The sequence below is a fragment of the Ursus maritimus genome, unplaced genomic scaffold (assembly GCF_017311325.1).
Source record: "Ursus maritimus isolate PB19 unplaced genomic scaffold, ASM1731132v1 scaffold_9, whole genome shotgun sequence".
Taxonomy (NCBI): Eukaryota; Metazoa; Chordata; class Mammalia; order Carnivora; family Ursidae; genus Ursus; species Ursus maritimus.
The window spans coordinates 39,903,777-39,922,354 of NW_024427107.1; the positions used below are offsets into that span (position 1 = coordinate 39,903,777).

The 18,578-nt window shown below is 41.9% G+C and overlaps 1 protein-coding gene across 1 annotated transcript in view; it reads right to left on the reverse strand.

Moving 5' to 3' along the window:
* The window catches only part of CDH17 (cadherin 17), a 77,339-nt gene extending 59,039 nt beyond the window's left edge, over positions 1 to 18,300 (reverse strand). Inside the window, exons 1-2 of the mRNA XM_008689144.2 lie at positions 18,133 to 18,300; positions 770 to 840 (exon numbers count right to left, since the gene is read on the reverse strand). Of these exons, the coding sequence (XP_008687366.1) occupies positions 770 to 817 (48 nt within the window). The 5' untranslated portion in view covers positions 818 to 840; positions 18,133 to 18,300. The remainder of the gene's footprint in view (positions 1 to 769; positions 841 to 18,132) is intronic.
* Between the last annotated feature and the right edge of the window lie 278 nt (positions 18,301 to 18,578).

The window sequence follows — 18,578 nt, forward strand, 5'->3', positions numbered from 1 at the left end:
AACCAAGATTTGAGGTGTGAGGATCTAGTAACTTCCTTCTAAGGAGAAGCAAGTGCTTCCCCATAATCTTGCTTCCTAATACAACAGACCGTTGGGCAAGCATATGACCTTTATGAGCCTCGTGAATATAACAAAGTTGGCACCCCACTATCTTCCCAAGAACGAGGGCTGGGTGTCTCCTGGTTCCATCCAGCTCCAACCTGTAGAAGCCTGTCAGTTGAGAGGGTTGGCTCAACAAATGGCTAAAGACAACTTTGACCAGAATACTCCAAACCATATATGGGAAGAAAAGCACAGAGCAGAGCAGTTGAAAATAGAGAAAATGCTTTTCTTAATAATTCAGTGGTAATTTTTCACGGGTCAAAGTACAAAAAAAAAAGTCAAGGTTAAGGGACATAAACTAATATATACCTATATGCATAGACTGTGTGTACGTACATACTACATACACATTCTAATATACGCTTCAGTATACTTTTCTTCCAGATTCCCTGAGCTATACGTGAGGGTCTAAATACGAATACACAGATTTGTTTGAAATGGACTTGCCCATTAAGTAGTACTGGCTTTTAAGAGCTGAAAAAAAAGCACTTGCCTGGTTGAAGGATAGACATATGACTTGTAGCCATTTCACGGGGCAAACTACGTGTCCTTTGTATGCAATTTAATTCTGATAGGTTTTTTTAAGTCATGATAATCATTGTTTCCCTGGTATGAGGTAGAAATGGCAGAAAATATTCCAGCAAATAAATAAAGAACATCCTCTTACCAAATAAAGTGCAAGGAAACACAAGCAATGAAGTGGGACTTGCACCATTGTAGTTTTCTGTATCGAAACTCCTGTGAATAAACCAGAGAATAAAAGCGATCAGCTACCAGTCTGTTAAAATCATGTCTTTCCAGCCAGAAAGGATCATTGGACAATATCCAGCTATAAGCCTAGTAGAATGGGATCACTAAAGGCCAGCTTCTTCTCTTCAGGGAACAAGCCAGTCTTCCGGAAGCTTCATAATACCTCGTCCATAGCAACACACAAGTCAACATCTCAAAAGAAGCTCATGGTAATTCCATTTCTTTAACTGCTTCACTTTATTATAATCGTCTCCATTTACAGGTCTTAAATGATAGAAAAGAGGTATAGTTTTCACTTTTATGATATGCATGGGAAAGACATGTTTCGGCAAATGCTGGGATAGCTAGATACTAACATTTTCATGGTTCTGATTCAAAGCTGCAAATACGTGAGATTCCTCAAGCAGAAAGAACACAAGAATGTTCACAGTCCTTCGTTCAAAGCCCTCACCAGCCACCCTTTGGTCTTCTCAACATTGTTGTCAACTGGGCAATTCGCCTAAGGAAAAAGTGTACTTGTTATTACTCCACAAGCAGCCAAATAAGAATCCAAACTCTGTCCTTACTCTCTTCTGTTCAGTATTATTTTTCCTTTCTTTCTTGTGGCTTCACATTTTTTAGAAATTATAACTTTCACCCTGAGACACATCATGACTAACTGATTTTAAGATCTGATATAAATCTTCCACCTGGCCTGTACAGCAAGGTTGTCGCCCACCGCAATGCCGGCCCGCCAAAGCAATGCCGAAAGATCGGCAAAATGAGAAATGCATTCATTCCACCAAAATTCTGACCACTTCATTATCTCTACAGATTAAAGGTGATCCTGGTTTACTGTTTCATCTTTTCCTTCCTTTCTTTTTCTTTTTTTACGTTTTTCCACATTGAACTTATCTCACTAATATAATCAGCGTGAAAAAATGGTTATTGACATTCTAACCACTCTAAAAATGTAGTCCCTGACATTTTTTAATTTCTTACATTTGGATAGCTTATATTTGAACTTCAAAAAGGTAAAAGCACTATCCCATTTTAGCCTCACAAATGCCACCAATGCCCTGGGAGATAAAGATAGAAATAAGCATTTGTTAAGTATCAACTATGAGGTAGATTTGGGGAGGGGCCTTTACAAACAGTGTAACAGTGGTGTAGACAGTGGATTCTGAGTCAGAAAGACTGGACTAGAAACCTAGCCCTACCTTTCATGAGCTGTGCTGCTACGCGTATACCACTTAATTTCCCTGTGCCTCAGTTTCCTCAGACAGAAAATACATAGCAATAGCTCAATAAAAAATGTGTGAGTTTCTCATGGACATGATGAGTTAGGAAATGTTATACTTCTTTTATTTAGGAGGACATGGAGGTTCCAAGTTAAGTGATTTGCCTAGTACATAGGTAGGAAGGGACACTGCCATGCTTCCAGCCAGATCTGTCAGATCCTAAAGACCCAAACCTCTTTTAACTCTTTCTACCGTAGGTAGTATGGGAGCTGTGGAGATACGGAGGTAGGCACAGAGAAACAGATATGCAAAATGCATATAAATCCCTGAAGCGACCTTTACCAAGGTTTTATAGTTATTTTAAGGAAGAGCCAGGATTAAAACCCTTCAGGACAATCAGATTCATAAACCCTGTGAATGTTAAAAAATTAGCTTTTGCAACAGAATTAATGTGGTCATTGTGTTCAAACATCATTTTAGAATTGGCTCATTATCTTAAACACAAACAAGACATTTTTCTACTCCTTTAGACTGCTTATGTGGTGTGGAGACCCATGGAAATAAATAACAATGTCAGGCTCTGGCATACTGCGATATGGAATGTGTGACTGAATAAATTATTAAGTCTAACTCGTTTTGGTTTTTTTTGTTTTGTTTCGGTTTTTTTACCTAGCAGAAGGCACATGGTCAGCTTGTAAGAGGAGCAGAAATACAGATGGTAATGGCGCATTTGGGGATCATTTTCCTCAAGCTCCTCAGCATTCGAGAGTTTTCAAAGACTCGTCCCCAACTTACTCTTCCAGCCTTATCTCCCACTCCCTGCCCGCACTCAGGAACGCTGTCTACCGTGATGGACTCTGTACCCTGAGCCTTCCTGCCTCCATGCTTTTTGGCACTTGCTGCCCACCCCACCCAGCACGAGGCCAGCTGGAGTAAATGGACAGTCAATATTTGCATCAGGAAGTTGGACTGAGGTTGTCCTTCCTCACCTCTACGTGTTCTACTTGTCATACCTTCCCGTCTACGTCCAACTTGTCCGTTGATTTTAAAAGCACTGAATTATTATGAAAAGCTTCTCTCATAGGACAGATCCTGCGCTAAGAAGTGGCATAACCCAATAAGGGGCACAGAGTCTGCCATCATGGAGTTAGAACCCAGCTCCTACTTCCTTCATGAAATCTTGCCTGATTTCCAGCCATAAGTGTCTTCCTCTTGAAGCCCCTCCTGCCTGGATTTTTTTTTTTTTATCGTTTATTCCTATATCTGTGTTATTGCCTGTACTAGAAAACAAAATCCTTCAAGGCAGAGGCCTTATGTTTAAAAGTTTTTTAAACTTTTTTAAACTCACAGCTTGTCATGCGATGCCTTGCATATATTAAGCCCTCAACAGATGTTTGTTAAATTCTAAAACATTTTAATTATCTGTCAGTGATATCTTATGAATTTGTCCAATCTATAAGAGCTTTCAGAATAAACATAAAATGTTCAAGGAACCTAATTTGAGATTTAAAGATTTGTTTTGATGCAAAGTAATAATTTTTTATCGTCGATGAAAAGTGTCACTCCTCTTTTAAATACAATAACAGATTTCTGCTCGGTAAATAGGTTAAGAACTGGTGGATACATAGCCTCTCTTCTTGAACTGATTTTTTAGTGCTTTTAATCTTCCAAAGACATACACTGAATGATAGAAAAGCAAATACAAATAAAATAAATGCCTTATTTTCATCAGATACTCAGGCCACCGTCTGGGATGTTTCAAGGAATCTGACAAGTAGAAGCAGCAACGCACTTAGCCTTGATTTTGTCATTTACAGTTCGTCTCATCCCTCACAGAGAGGTTTCCAGTGGGAAATGGAAGTAATTGCTTTTCCCACCGCCCTGCCTACAGTCCCGTGACTCCTCTGCAGACAAATCTATCCCCAGCGGCAGCTGCTGGGAGCACGGACCCCGGAGTTCGACCAGCTGGCTCCTCCAGGACTTGGGTCTACTCATCCGTAAAGCAGGGGTGATCAGAGTACCCACTTGCGAGATTTATGGGGTTCAGCGAGTTCATATGTTCAACAGTGTTTGTTAAATAAAAATTCATTCTGCCATCCCCGTGGGCTTCGTCGGAATTTTGAACGTTGTCCTACAGAACGTCTCCTTTCACGCTCCCTGGCTTTCGGTGGCCCCGACAATGAGACGACTCCAGAAGGAGCCTTCACAGCCACATTCTCATGACCAAGTGAAGCGGGGAGGCAAAGCCCCTACCTCCATGCGTCCAGGCAAACGGCGCTAACGCGGGGATTCTGCCAGAAGGGGACTTTAGCCTCTCAAACAAGTCTTGCCTCCATTTCCTCTTTGCACGGACATAATTCCACTAATGAGTAGCACATCCTGGATCATAATTGCTGGAGGGAGAGCACAGTTTAAAGCTGAAACTGCCTAAAACGGCCAAACCACACACACTTGATAGATTTCCTCACCAACACTACTTGGACAAGGATTGGAGAACATTTCTAGATAATTCAGTGACATTTTATCTAAACTACCTGAAATGGTTGCTACAACCATCTGCTTGGAATTTTTGCTATTTGTTGGGGTTTCCCTCGGGCACAAAGACTAAATTCAGACCGTTTCTATGGCAACTATCTGAGAGGTCAAGTGCATCCTTAGCGACACAGGTCAAAGGTTTTTTGGGGGGTGGGGGGGATTTTGAAAAGCCACCACCACTTGCTTTTAATCCTGGACAAATAAGGAATCAGGGCTGCTGGCCTTGCTGCCTGGGGCTGATGCCTTGATTCACCACAGCCCACAAAACACAAATCCCCCCACTCCCTGAATCAGTGTCCAGCCGAACAACCATGGAAAGGCAGCGAACACTTACTGAAAACAATCAGACTTCTATATGCATTACCTTGCTGATTTCTCATAAGAACCCGATGAAGCCGGTACTATCAAAATCTACCTCTTAGAGAGAAAAATTAAAAAGCGAGGGTCAAAGAAGTTAAGAGACTTGCCCAAGATCACACTGCTGGGCTAGTTTCCACCTATGCAATTATTCATAAACATAATGAGACACCTAGTATCACTTCATCCATTACACATCTTCCCAAAAATTCAAAAAAGTTTTTCTTTTTTCTTTTTTTTTGGAAAGAGAGAGAGAAAATGCAAGTACAGAGGAGCAGAGGGAGAGAGAGAAAATCTCAAGCAGACTCCACACTCAGCATGGAGCCCAACACGGGGCTCAATTTCACGACCCTGAGATCATGACCTGGGCAGAAATCAAGAGCCAGATGTTTCAATGACTGAGCCAACAAGGGGCCCCATTTTTTTTAAAGATTTTATTGATTGCTTCTTTCATTCATTCATTCATTCATTCATTGGCGAGAGAGAGAGAAAGAGCATGAGCAGTGGGGCAGAGGGAGAGGGACAAGCCCACTCCCCACTGAGGAGGGGAAATCTGGATATAGAAACACACCGGGAGGGAAGATAATGTGGACACATGGGGGAAGACAGCCATCTACAAGCAGAACGGAGGGGCCATGGTCCTCTGAAGGCCATGACTTTGGATGTCTGGCCCCCAGAACTGAGACAATACATTTCTATTGTTCAAGCCACCCCATCACTGGTGCTTTGTTATGCCAGCCCTAGCAAACTCATACCCCAAGCAACTCTGGTTTTGACTGAGAAAGGCACCACCATTCCAGGATAGAGGAGGCCTTGGACAAGGCTGTGTTCAGTTATTACACATGCAGTACCCACGGCATCTCAGGGGTCCACTCAAGGCTTGATTAATTCTCCTGCTGTGTTCCAATTCCTCCAAGAGGCATTTTTAGACACTCTTGTCATTTCCCCATTTATCTGAGTAAGGACAAGGAATTTCTAGGTCCCAGGTCTCCAAACGTTCAATAACTCAACACACAAGCATCGATTTTCTCCCCTTGCAAAAAGCTCAGTGATAGGCAAACCTTAAATAGAGTTAGTCATCTCTCATCCTTTAAAAAAAAAAAAAAGGCATTAAGGGCTTTGAATTCAAGTAATTTACCCTGCTCAAAGGTTGAACTATGCATTTCCAAAGAACAAAGAAGGTGCAGGAGGAGAGGACTAGAAAATGTGTTTTCAAATATCATAGGTGATGTGGGCAGGAAAGGATGTGACTAGAATTCATAATACCACCAGGACCAAACAGCACTATAGACCCTGTGCACCTTTTATCACACCTCTGCACGGTATATAGCTAAGAGCAGCATAAATTATAAAGCAAATCCAGATATGAATAAAGATCAGATTAAAAGCCTGCTCGCACCATTGTTCATCAAGTAATGTTCAGATCAATCATGCCCATCTTTTTGATCTCACTCGCAAATCTCTGGCACCAATAACATCTATTAAGGTTTAAAAAAATCACAGGAAGATCCGAGTGATTTGCACTCTTGGCAAATTAGGGACCCAATTAAAGTGGCCATTAACAAGCTAGAAATAAACGGGCAGCCATAAAAGCAAGGCTGCTGCCTCATACTTCAGACTGCTTTAGGAGGAAGGAAGGAAGGAAGGAAGGAAGGAAGGAAGGAAGGAAGGAAGGAAGGAAGGAAGGAAGGAAGGAAAGGAGGGATGGATGTTCCCCCAGCCCAACACACAAATACAAGCACTTTGGTCTCTCACTAAGCTTTGTAATGTAGATACGCCAATCTTCCAGTATATGCAAATCTGGATTTACACGCATACAAAATTGAGGGTGATTATTTGTTGTATCGATAGGTTCATGGTCAGATGAATGGGCTCCTGAAAGATACATGCTCCCAGGGCGCCTGGGTGGCTCAGTTGGTTAAGCATCTGCCTTTGGCTCAGGTCATGATCCCAGGGTCCTGGGATTGAGCCCCACATCAGGCTCCCTGCTCAGTGGAGAGCCTACTTCTCTCTTCCCTCTGCTGCTCTCCCTGCTTATGTTCTCTCTCTCTCTCTCCCCTGTCAAATAAATAAAATCTTCAACAACAACAACAAAAAAGAAAGATACATGCGCCCCCCCCAGGACTTAAAATGTTTTAAATCTATATGATTGATTTAAATACAAATTACTACCATAATTATTCTTATGAAAGAAAAAATGAGCTCTAAGGAGTATTTTGATACCTGTGTTTAAGCTCATTCCTGGCTAGCTTTCATTCCACCCAACACTCCCTGGAAGTGAGTGAGGGAAGGGGAAACTCCCCTCAGAGCCACACACAGTGCCCAGCCCTGAATGAAAGCTAGTCAGGGTAGGTCAAAGGGAAGGGAGGTGCCCTCATGGGAACAGGTGGGTATCTAGCCATGGTGCTTCCCTGACGTCTCGAACAGGCTGGCAGTAAGAACGTCAGTGCTGAATTCCCTTTGGTGTGCAGGTTTGTACATCAGAAACCCTAGGAGGAAGCGAGAGAAGAATCTGCTTTCCTCCCTCCACGCCAGAACATCATAAGGGCCTTCCCTGGCCTGAAGAGGAAGGTAGGAATCGCTATGTCTCATAAAAGATGGCTTAATTATTTTTGACAAAGCGTTTCCGCATGTATTATACAACAGTTATCTGTGTATCATAAAGCATACAGATCAGCATTTGTCAAGATAATAAAATCACACATTCTGTCCTTAGAAATTCAGTATGAGGTAAATCTGAATTAGATTTCACCCCATCGGGTTTAGACACGGAGATTAAAACAAAACAAAACAAAAATCCCCCCAAACACTTGCTGTAACTCTAGCTCATTTATAAAGTAGCCCGGAGGCAAGGATTCACGTCATGAAAATGTACAGTCCTGCCATGTGGCAGCTTCATTTTCTAATCCCTGTAATTAGATCATAACTGACAACTGGGATGGGCAAGAGAGTCAAAGAAAAATGAAATTAACTCTGTCTTCCTAATACCATGCCTCTATGCTATCTCATTCATGAGTTAGTTTTCTTTAGTTGAAAAAAAAATTTTTTTAATTAGCTGGCATTTTATGAGCACTTACTAAGTTAAGCACTTTGGACAATTTATTTCATTTAAATAGCACAACAATCCTCTAAGGTAGGTCGTGTTGTCATCCTACAGGAAAGGAAACTGAGCTCAGAGAGGGTGAGGAAGGGGTGCCAATCTGACCGCAGAGGCTGAGCACAAATCCCTCCCGGTGGTGAAGAGGTGCTCATCCCTAGTTTAAGCATTCCTGAAGAGCACAAATCAACCATTTTGACTTCTGTCTCTTTCTCAAGAACACAGGTCTTACTGTTTGAAGATAATTAAAATATGGTAAGAAATTATTGATTCAGACTATCACGGATGAGAGGATTCAGTATGTCAGTCTTACATAGAATCTTTTAAGAGAAATCGAGTTTTCTTTGTGCCATATACACAATAACCAGGTATAGCTTGGGCTGTTACATATGCTCAAGTGAAAATCAACTTTTTTTAATACTCCAACCACTAAATAATTATGTTTTTATTACATTTATATTTACTGTACCTCCATAAACATTTCTGTTTGTTCTCACAAGTAACAAATAGGTAGATAGATATTCCTGTAACAAACTGAGGTACTTTTCTCTTGTGGAATCAGTGAGTAAACCATAGAATGAGCCCCAGTCTAGGTTCAAGACCAGGGATTTCTGAATGAATCCAATTTTATGTCAACGATTAAATCTATATATGCTTATCCATGTAAACTTAGACCCATAAAAGCCCTTGTTTGTGAGCCGTTGGAGAAAGGGGCATGATGACTCATGCTCAGCTTTCCTTCTCAGAGTAATGTCTTTTATCATGGAAGAAACGTGGGGGCACATTCTCTTTTCCAGAAAGTTCTTTTGACAACAGACTAAGAAGTTGCGTTTCTGCCAGCATATATTTTGCTTTTTACAAAAGAAGGGAGGTGGGGGCACCTGGGTGGCTCAGTCGGTTGAGTGTCCCACTCTTGATTTCAGCTCAGGTCATGATCTCGGGATCCTGGAATTGGCCTGGCTCCATGCTCAGTGGGGAGTTTGCTTGAAGATCCCCAACCTCTCCCTCTGCCCCTCCTCCCCCTCAAATGCTCTCTGTCTCTCTAAAGTAAGTGAATAAATCTTTAAAAAAAAAAGAAGAAGAAGAGGAGGAGGAGGAAGAGGAAGAAGAGGAAGAGGAAGAAGGGAGGAGGCACAGGAAATGCAACCTTCACCTTGAACAACAGTGACTTTTCCCAGGGGTCATCTAGGCAAGTGTCCAAGGACGCCACACCCACACCTCACCAGAAGACTTACACAGTTGACCCTTATACAACTCAAGGATTAGGGGCACTAAACCCCTGCACAGTCAAAAATCTGCCTACAACTTCTGACTCTCCAAAACCTTAACGACTAACAGCTACTGTTGACAGGAGGCCCTACTGATAACATAACCAGTCAATCAACACATATTTTCTATGTTATATGTATTATATATTGTGTTCTTACCACAAAGTAAGCTGGAGAAAAGAAAATATCCATCTCCCTCACGACCCTGAGATCACGACCTGAGCTGAAATCAAGAGTCCAGCTTAACCAACTGAGCCACCCAGGCGCCCCTAACACTTGAACTTTCTAATGGAGAGAAGAGCTAACATTCATCAAACATCTACCACGTGGCAAGCAATATACCAAACTCTGCAAGCATATCTAATTTACTCTCACAACTGCTTGGTTAGGCAAGTAGCTCCATTTTATAGATGAGAAAACTAAGGTTCAGGGAGCTTAAGCAATCTGCTCAGTGCCCACTGGCTGGTAAAAGATGAAACTGGCCTAACCCATCTGCCCAACCCTGAAGACTCATAAAGTCTACACCCTGCAATCTGCAATAAACCCTCACTCAGCAAAAGACACTTCGCTTCCTGGTGAGAGCTGAACATTGTCCATTTTTCCTTGTCACCCAAATGTGCTTTCTTTTTCTTTTAAATTATTTTTCACTTGCTATCTAAGTTTTTAAAGAAAAATAAAAACAAGAAAATATCAGAGAATGTGTCGCCCTTCCAATCTCCTGTTGAGCATCTCCCATTGCCGAGGGCAGCTGTCCCCAGAAAGTCCCCCACAATAAAGGAAAAACCAAGGCAGAGCAGAGACCAGACCTTGGAAGACACAACAAGCTGTATACAACCTGACATCTCAAAACGATCGCTTGTGAGCAGATGGAACATCCAGCACCAAGCTGGAAACAAGCACCAAAAGCTGACCGACACACACACCAAGTCTTGCTCTCCCAGTTGTGAAGGCGGGTCTGTCCCTCTGTTTTCAATTCTTATGTCCAATACTTTTAAGAAAGGGTTTCTTTTCTCCTAGGCATTTCCCCTCCCCCACTGTGGCCCAGACAGTCCTAATAATCTGAAATCGAACTTCATTCTCTGAGAAGTAGATAGAATGTTCATTTGTTGAAGACCACATCTGAGATGACACTGCATAAGAATGAGATTCCAACCCTGATTTCTAGAATACAGAGCCCCAGAGCATCTTAGGACTAGGCACTTTTATGTTTTAATCACAAAGAATGGGTATAACACTCATTTAAACATCCCCAAACTCCTCTTTCCTTTAATTCCACAGTCAACCTTGATCCAACCAAAGCCACTTCATTAAATAAATTTATAAAACGGGGAGACTAGTGAAAAGAAACCAAAAAAGAAACTGTGCTCCGTAAGTAAAACTTGTCACACTGAGAATAAACATCCCTCCCCTTCCCAGCCACATAGCACCTTCAAGGAATAAATTTGTCCAGCAACTTCTTAAGTCCCCCCTTCCACCATCTATTCTGTCATTCTTGAAGAAGTACGTTATCAACATAGTTAAGACATGTCAACCCTTACCTTTCCGTAAGTAAATAACAAAATGGTTGTTAAAAGTTATTTTCTTCCATTCAGCTGTTGAGACTCTTGCTGGGGCTTGAGAATCTCCCTGGAGAACACTCCCTTTACACTGCTCTGCTTGCCCAGCCTCTCCCTTCACCTTCAGTCAAACATTAACCATCAACTGGCTTTATTGATTCCCAGGGGTCATCAGATGTCATAAAAGGTATCATTATATTCACTACAGAAAAGAAGTGGGTTTGTACCAAAAGAAGCTAATTCATACCCAATACCTCTCCAAGCAGGTGTCCGAAATTTTTGGATGCAGAGAAGTAAATCAGAAGACAAAAAGAAGTTAAAGTGGAGAAACTTTCCATGTATTCAACGGGCCATAGAATTTGAGCTCCATGACATCAAGACAGTTTATCCATATTTTGTACACCCGACGTTTAGCATAGTGTCTGCATAGAAGACACAATTAACAAATATTTGTAAATTCCATCTCAAACACAGAGTGCAGGGTGCAACGTCTGAGCAATGACGCAGTTCACTGATAACCAGCCTGGAGAGACATAAGAAATAACTCAGAAGGTGTAGCCAAAGAGGCGACCTGGCAGTGCCTGCTTCTGAAGTTCAAGGGTCCTCTTCAAAGTCTGCATGAAACAACCAGTAGTCGCCTGCCCCCCAAACACACACAAGTCCTTCACCATTCTCTTCACAATTCTGAGAATACATTTACCTATAGAGCAAGTTACTTCTGCCACTCAGAATGAGGTTTCCAGTTAAACAGTAAAAGCCAACAGCCCCAGATTTCTTAAGTCAAGGTGTCCTTTGGACTGATTTTTGATTCCCATCTCTCAGTCACTCTGGAAATCCACCCTGGAGAATCAATGTCACTTTTGTGTCATATGTGTCACACTTGATCCTGTTTCTGTTGACCTTCTGATACTCATTCCTGGGCTTCTCCTGAGCTGTGGCGTGCTCTCCATTTGTCTCTAGATGTGTGTCCGGCATAGTGAAAGAACAAGAGCACAACCCACTGCCTAGATGGACTTCTTCTTTCTCAGATCCCTTAAAAGCCCAGGATTGCTCTAAGCCTCATTTATCTTGAGAACCTTGAAAGTGAAACCATCTCGTCATAGGTGAAAGGTTTAGCACACCCAGTGGACTAGCAGGTCTAGGAAAAATCCTTCTCCTTTGTCTCACAGCCAACATAACTTGCAGGAAATGAGGTCAGTGAGGCTAAGCAATTCTCAAATTCACAACACCTCTGCCCTCCCATTAGTTAAATAAAATGACCTTGTTCTACAAAATCAAATAGTTTCCCATGTATGTTTCACTTCCTGAAATCAATGACAAGACTCTCACTGGCATTGCTCTAAAAGGAGTTTGCTTCTTTAGAAACATTTAAATAATGTATGTAAAAAAGAACTTTCAAATCTATAAGGTGGTTTTTTAAAGAGTTTATCTGTTTATTTGAGAGAGAGAGAGAGCGCGAGCACACGCATACATGAGCAAGGGCGGGGATGGGGGGAGACGCAGACTCTCCGCTGAGCAGGGAGCATGATTGGGGGGCTGGGCTTGATCCCAGGAGCCCGGGGTCATGACCTGAGTCGAAGGCAGATGCTTCATCAACTGCGCCACCCAGGTGCCCCTTATAAAGTGTTTTTTAAAGTAAATACATGTGGGGCGCCTGGGTGGTACAGCGGTTAAGCGTCTGCCTTCAGCTCAGGGCGTGATCCCGGCGTTCTGGGATCGAGCCCCACATCAGGCTCCTCCGCTGGGAGCCTGCTTCTTCCTCTCCCACTCCCCCTGCTTGTGTTCCCTCTCTCGCTGGCTGTCTCTCTCTGTCAAATAAATAAATAAAATCTTAAAAAATAATAATAAATAAATAAAGTAAATATATGCATCACTTTTAGTCATCCTTTCTCGGCAATCATATACAGCTGTGTTCATGGCCTGTTGGTTTATCAGTTTAAAAATATGTTTTCTCACTTAATCTTTACAGCATGTACACAAAGTAGATTCCATCTTACAAAGAGAAAACAAAAGTTTTACCTTTTGCCCAAGTCACACAGCCTGTGATTACAGAATTAGGACTCCAACCCTGGTCTGCCTGATTCAAAGTCCAACCTATTCACCATAACTATAAAATCTGCCAAATTATTGTTCTTCTAGTTCCACGTGACTAATAAGAAAATCCACAGGAAGAAAGGCCCCTGTACGACACCTGTCCTGATGGAAGATAGCCAAGATCCGAAACTGGGCTTCCCTGTACATTCTGTGCTCCTTCTAGCCCCTAGCTTCCAAGTCAGAGAAGGAGGTTGACTAAACTCTAAAAGGCCAAAACCACGCATCGGAAAAATCAACAGGTGATCCCATCTGTAAATTATAAAGACTTTTTCTGTGCTCTCCGGGATAACCGGTTAGCATGGTTCTGAGAGCTGTGTGTTTCATCATTATAAATTATATATACTTATAATTTATAAAATTGTCTGGATTTTATCATTCTATATGTTCTGCCCTGTGTTTCAGGATAAACACCATTGCGTCTTAGGAATTCATTTTCATCCAAAAATTAAATATTGCTAGTTCAATAGTTTAATACTGACTCAGTAATAATGGGAATAAAGAAAATTTAATTGGCAAATTACTGATTCCCTTTCTCAGAGCAAAGGAGATATAAATGATTTATATAACAGAAACAGATGAGGAACTGAAAAGATCTGGGCAGATACTTTTAACTGATTCACGGTGTTTAAAAACATTTTAACACTTTTGTCTAATGTTAACCATTCCTTCGACATTAGCCCTAGAAAATGTATCAGTAATATTGTAATTTATCAACAATGCAAGTTAGCAAGGAATAAAGTTAGGATTGACTCCCAGATAAAAACTCCATGAAAATTTGGAATTATTCTTAAAATTCTAAGTATGTTACATTTCCAATATTTTTACTCTTGACACCTCGAGTAAATGAAATCCATGACTGCTAAGTTTCTCCGTCTTTCATGCACTTGCATTTTAATATCTACTGTGTGTGTTACATAGCATGCATTTTGAGAACATTTTATCATGAGTTTATCAACACACAAGCCTCACCGAACAGAAGTGTACAAGAATATTTTAAATTACTTATTTAATATCTGTCTTGCTCTTGTTAACTTAATGATGGCACAAACTTTGTCTCCCATGGGCACTCAGTAAATATTTTTTAGAATCAAACTCATTTCAGTTGCTTATTTCAGTAATTCGGAACAGTCAGGATCGCACACAGGCTCCCCCAAGGCTCACGGGAACCCAGACAAGTAAAGGATTTCTCAGGCCCTCAAACCAATATCTTACACATTTTGTTTCAATTTTTTAAAGTTTATTTTTATTTATTTTTAAAATTTTATTTGTTTTTATCTTTTTTTATTATAATAATATTTTTTATTTTATTATGTTAGTCACCATACAGTACATCCCTGGTTTTTGATGTAAAGTTCTATGATTCATTAGTTTGTGTATAACACCCAGTGCACCATGCAATACGTGCCCTCCTTACTACCCATCACCAGCCTATCCCATTCCCCCACCCCCCTCCCCTCTGAAGCCCTCAGTTTGTTTCACACCTTTTGTTTCAAATTTATGTAGTGAAACGAGGTGAAATTAATTTTCTGCTAGTGAATGTTTTAGGCAGAAACAAGATTTTCCCTGGTTACTTTCACAGGCCAGGACGGTGTCCATTTTCTGATGAATTTAAGCAACACGGCTCTTCTAGGTAGCTCTGATACTTGTCTCTGGGTTTGTCTGAGTCCGGGTTTTTGTGTAGTTGTTGTTGTTTATAGAGACAGCAGAGGGGGGCAGTTTTAAAAGCAGAACACTTTAACAAACTATTAAATGATTTAAGACTCAGCTCAAATAAATCACTAATTCCAAGTAAGAAACATTAAACTTTACATCATGCTTGTTGCAAAACTTAGCTGACAGCCACCTGTGCTCATCCTAAAAATATTCAGAAAAGACAGTTTGACGCTAACAAAGGTCGGGGTTTTTCCCCCTCACTACGTGGACAGACGTGGACCCAGTTTGAGTGGTTTCTTCCAGGAATACTGTATTTAACTCCATCTGTAGCTGGTTGCTCCAGGCAGCAGCCCAAGAGGCGAGGTCCTTAACCTGGCTCTAGTTACCCGTGTCGTGAAACTGCTGACCAATCCTGTGAATGGAATGATTAGTAAATACCCCCATCATCAGCCGTACAGTGGACAGATGGCTTACAGAGCTTTCCAAACCTGGAGAGTGTATTAAAACTGGGCCTTACCCCAGGAGATCCTAGTTCGGTAGGTCTGGGGTGCACCCCAGGAACCAACATTTCTAAAGCATTCTGGAATTCTGCTGCAAGTGATCACAGGGACCCTTAAGTGAGAAACACAAGCTTAGGGATCCTGTGCTTCATCTGTCAGTAAACATTCTTTAGCAAAGCCCATACTTGAGATTACCATCCCCCTGCTGTATAGGGTCCATTTCTGCACAATCTCTCAGACCACGATGCAGTTGGTTGGATATTGTTCCTGCAGATTGGGTCCAGTGGATCCAAATATGCACAGCGTCTCTCAGACGCTTTTTCTTGGTCTATGGAACTTTTTATCTGACCTCAGATTTTCTTTAAATTCCAAGAAATTACAATAATCTTGTCGGTTTTCTGAGACCTGTCTCTCTCTCCCTTATCAGATTTCACGCATGTGAGTCTCTGCTCACATCCGGTTCACCATTCAGACGGTAGCATCTGGCTTCCACCTCCTCTATCCCACTGACCCTGCGCTCGCTGTTCTCTGCGGGTCTCTCGTTCAGACACCAAAATGTTGAGACTGCCTCTGAAAATTCTGTCCTTAGGAAGTATTTCCTGGGGGTGCGGGGAGGGGGAATAGTCTTTTCAACTGTAATGAAACTGGATATCCACATGCAAGAGAGTGAAGTTGGACCCCTACCTCACACAAGTCAGAAAGATTAACTCAAAATCTATCAAAGAACTAAACGTAAGAGCTAAAATGATAAAAGTCTTAGAAGGAAACAGTGGTAACTCTCCATGACCTTGGGTTTGTCAATGGTTTCTTAGCTATGACGTCAAAAACACAAATAACAATAGAAAAAAACAAATTGAACTTACTAGAAATTAAGAATTTTTGCTTTGAGGAACAATATTAAGAAAGTGAAAAGAACACACAGAATGGGAGAAAATATAGCAAACCTCTTATTTAAGAAGGGAATTGTATCTAGAATATGCTAAAAAAAATCTTAAAGTAAAAACCCAATCAAAAACGGACAAAGGATTTGAACAGACATTTTTTTGAGAAGGTATACAAACAGCCAACATGCCCATGAACCGAGTCTCAACATCACTCTGCATAAGCAGGTCGGACATCAAAACCACAGTGAGCCACTACTTCATACCCATCAGGACAGCTAGAGCAACCAGGGCAGAGAGTAACAAGTATTGGAAAGGAACTAGCGAAGTCAGAATCCTCATACACTTCTGGGGGGAATGTAAAATGATACAGCAACTTTGGGAAACAGGAATGAATGTTTACTCAGAAACTTAAACCTAGAGTTACCATATAACCCAGCGATTTCACTCCCAGGTATCTCTCCAAGACAGACGAAAACTAAGTCCACACAAAGTCAGGTACCTGAATGTTCACAGCAGCATTTTTCATAATAGTCAAAAGTGAAAACAACCCCAATGTCCATCAACTGATGACCGGTTAAATAAAATGTGGTTCATCCAGACAATAGAATATTATTCATCCACAAAAATGATTGAAGTAGTGATATGGGCTACAACTGCATCACCGCTGAGAACGTAACACCAGGTGAAAGAAGCCAAACCTCTGAGGCCAAATACCGTATGAATCTATTCATATGAAATGTCCGGGATAGGCAAATTCATAGAGGTAGAAAGTACATTAATGGTTGCCTGGGGCCAGGGGGCAGGGCATGAGGTTGGAGGGTTATAACTAAAGGATTTGGGGTTTCTTTTACTGGGGATAAAAGTGTTCTAAAATTTTCTTTGCAATGATGGCTTCGCAACTCTGTGAATATACTAAAAACCATTGAATTCTATACTTTAAATGGGGAATTTTATGGCATACGAATTTTATCTCAATAAACATGTTACCAAAAAAGGGAAGTATTCCCTGCAACCAATCCCACCCTGATATGAATATTCAAGACATAGGCTAAACATTTTCTGTCACCTCAATCCAGGCCCTTCGAAACAGATCATTTGTGTTCTCTTATCACAGATACTTGGGGATTTTTTTAAATCATTTTCCTTTCATTTAAATATTAAAATTTTAATGTTTTACTTATTATTTTATCTCCTCTTTTATGGTTTACTTTTTAAAATATGAATAAAAGCATTTCACTACTTGGAGATTATCTCTGCCCTAAGCAAAGAAGAAAGGAGAAAACACCCATGTGACCACAGGCCCTTGGGTCAGTCTCCTAGTGTTTCAGCTCAGCCAGTTCAACACTAGATAAACCTCTGACCTACAGCTGCCTCTCTACGAAACCTAGTAACTTGAGAGATGAAGAAGAGAAAATTTTTCTGTCTTTGGTCTTCCCGCTCAGGATAACATTAAGCCTACTCTCACTAACAACCCAGGAGAATTGCTGGGAAAACCCTATTATCTTAAGCCTGGAATTTTCCAGTTGCTATATGAGAAAATACAGGAACTGAAATCTCACATCTGTGATTCGCTGAATGCCCCTGTGGGAGCCGGTGCACAGGAGCAGCCCACGGTGCAGGGGGAGGGGGTGGAGGGAAGCAGATAAGGTGGAATCTATTCCACAGTCTCTGGCTTCACCAGCAAGTGCTCAGGGTGCCAGATCGCCCTTCTAGCAAAGCGTGGGGGAAGCCCAGGAGAGCATCCTCAATGGCTGGAGTCTGCTCGCCCACCTGCCCCTGGCTGAGATCTGAATGGCTTGACCAGCATCTCACAGAGGCCGCTCCAGCTGGGCTGGAGGTGGTCTTTGGTGCCAAGACACCGGTCTCACAGCTGCCGCTTGCCAGGCCCTTTTCTAACTGCTCCCTCTCTCTATTATCTCAATCTGCACCACGACCCCTGAGGTAGCTATTGTTATTACTTTACAAATAAAAAAATTGAGGAACAAAGAAGGTAAAAATAGACTCTCCCCGGTTTGAATCCAAGTAAGAATAGAAGAAAAAAATCCAAGCGTTTAACGGGCTCCCCTCAGCTGCCGGTTCCCACCTGCAGACCATGTCCCCACACAGCTCTACTTACCCACAAGGTACCGCAGTCGGACAGGTTCAAGTGCACCAAGCAGCCAGGTCAGCTCACAGATCCACAGCCAAAATGGCCGCCCTTGGACCCCAATGCAGTTCCCACCAGCTGTCCGTCCCCCACCACCTTTCCTGAGAGTTACTTCACGGGGAATCCTGTCCCAGCTGAGCAAACTGCCCAGGGATCATTCCCATGAAGAGTAACACCGACCACTTTATCCCATAGAGCGTTTTCCACCTGAATCTCCTCCCCGCTGACAGGCTCTCAGGGTTCCTCCTGAGCCCCCTTGTCATGGAGCACTAGCATCACCTGACTGACTCGGATTCAGTCGCTCTCTTTCAGCTGCTCTGGAGGAAGGTCCCCCTCTCCCAGAACTCATCAGGAAGTGGTTAGCTTTACTACAGCTCAGCTCAGACAAGCCAGGCCTAGTGACCAATGTTGCTCAG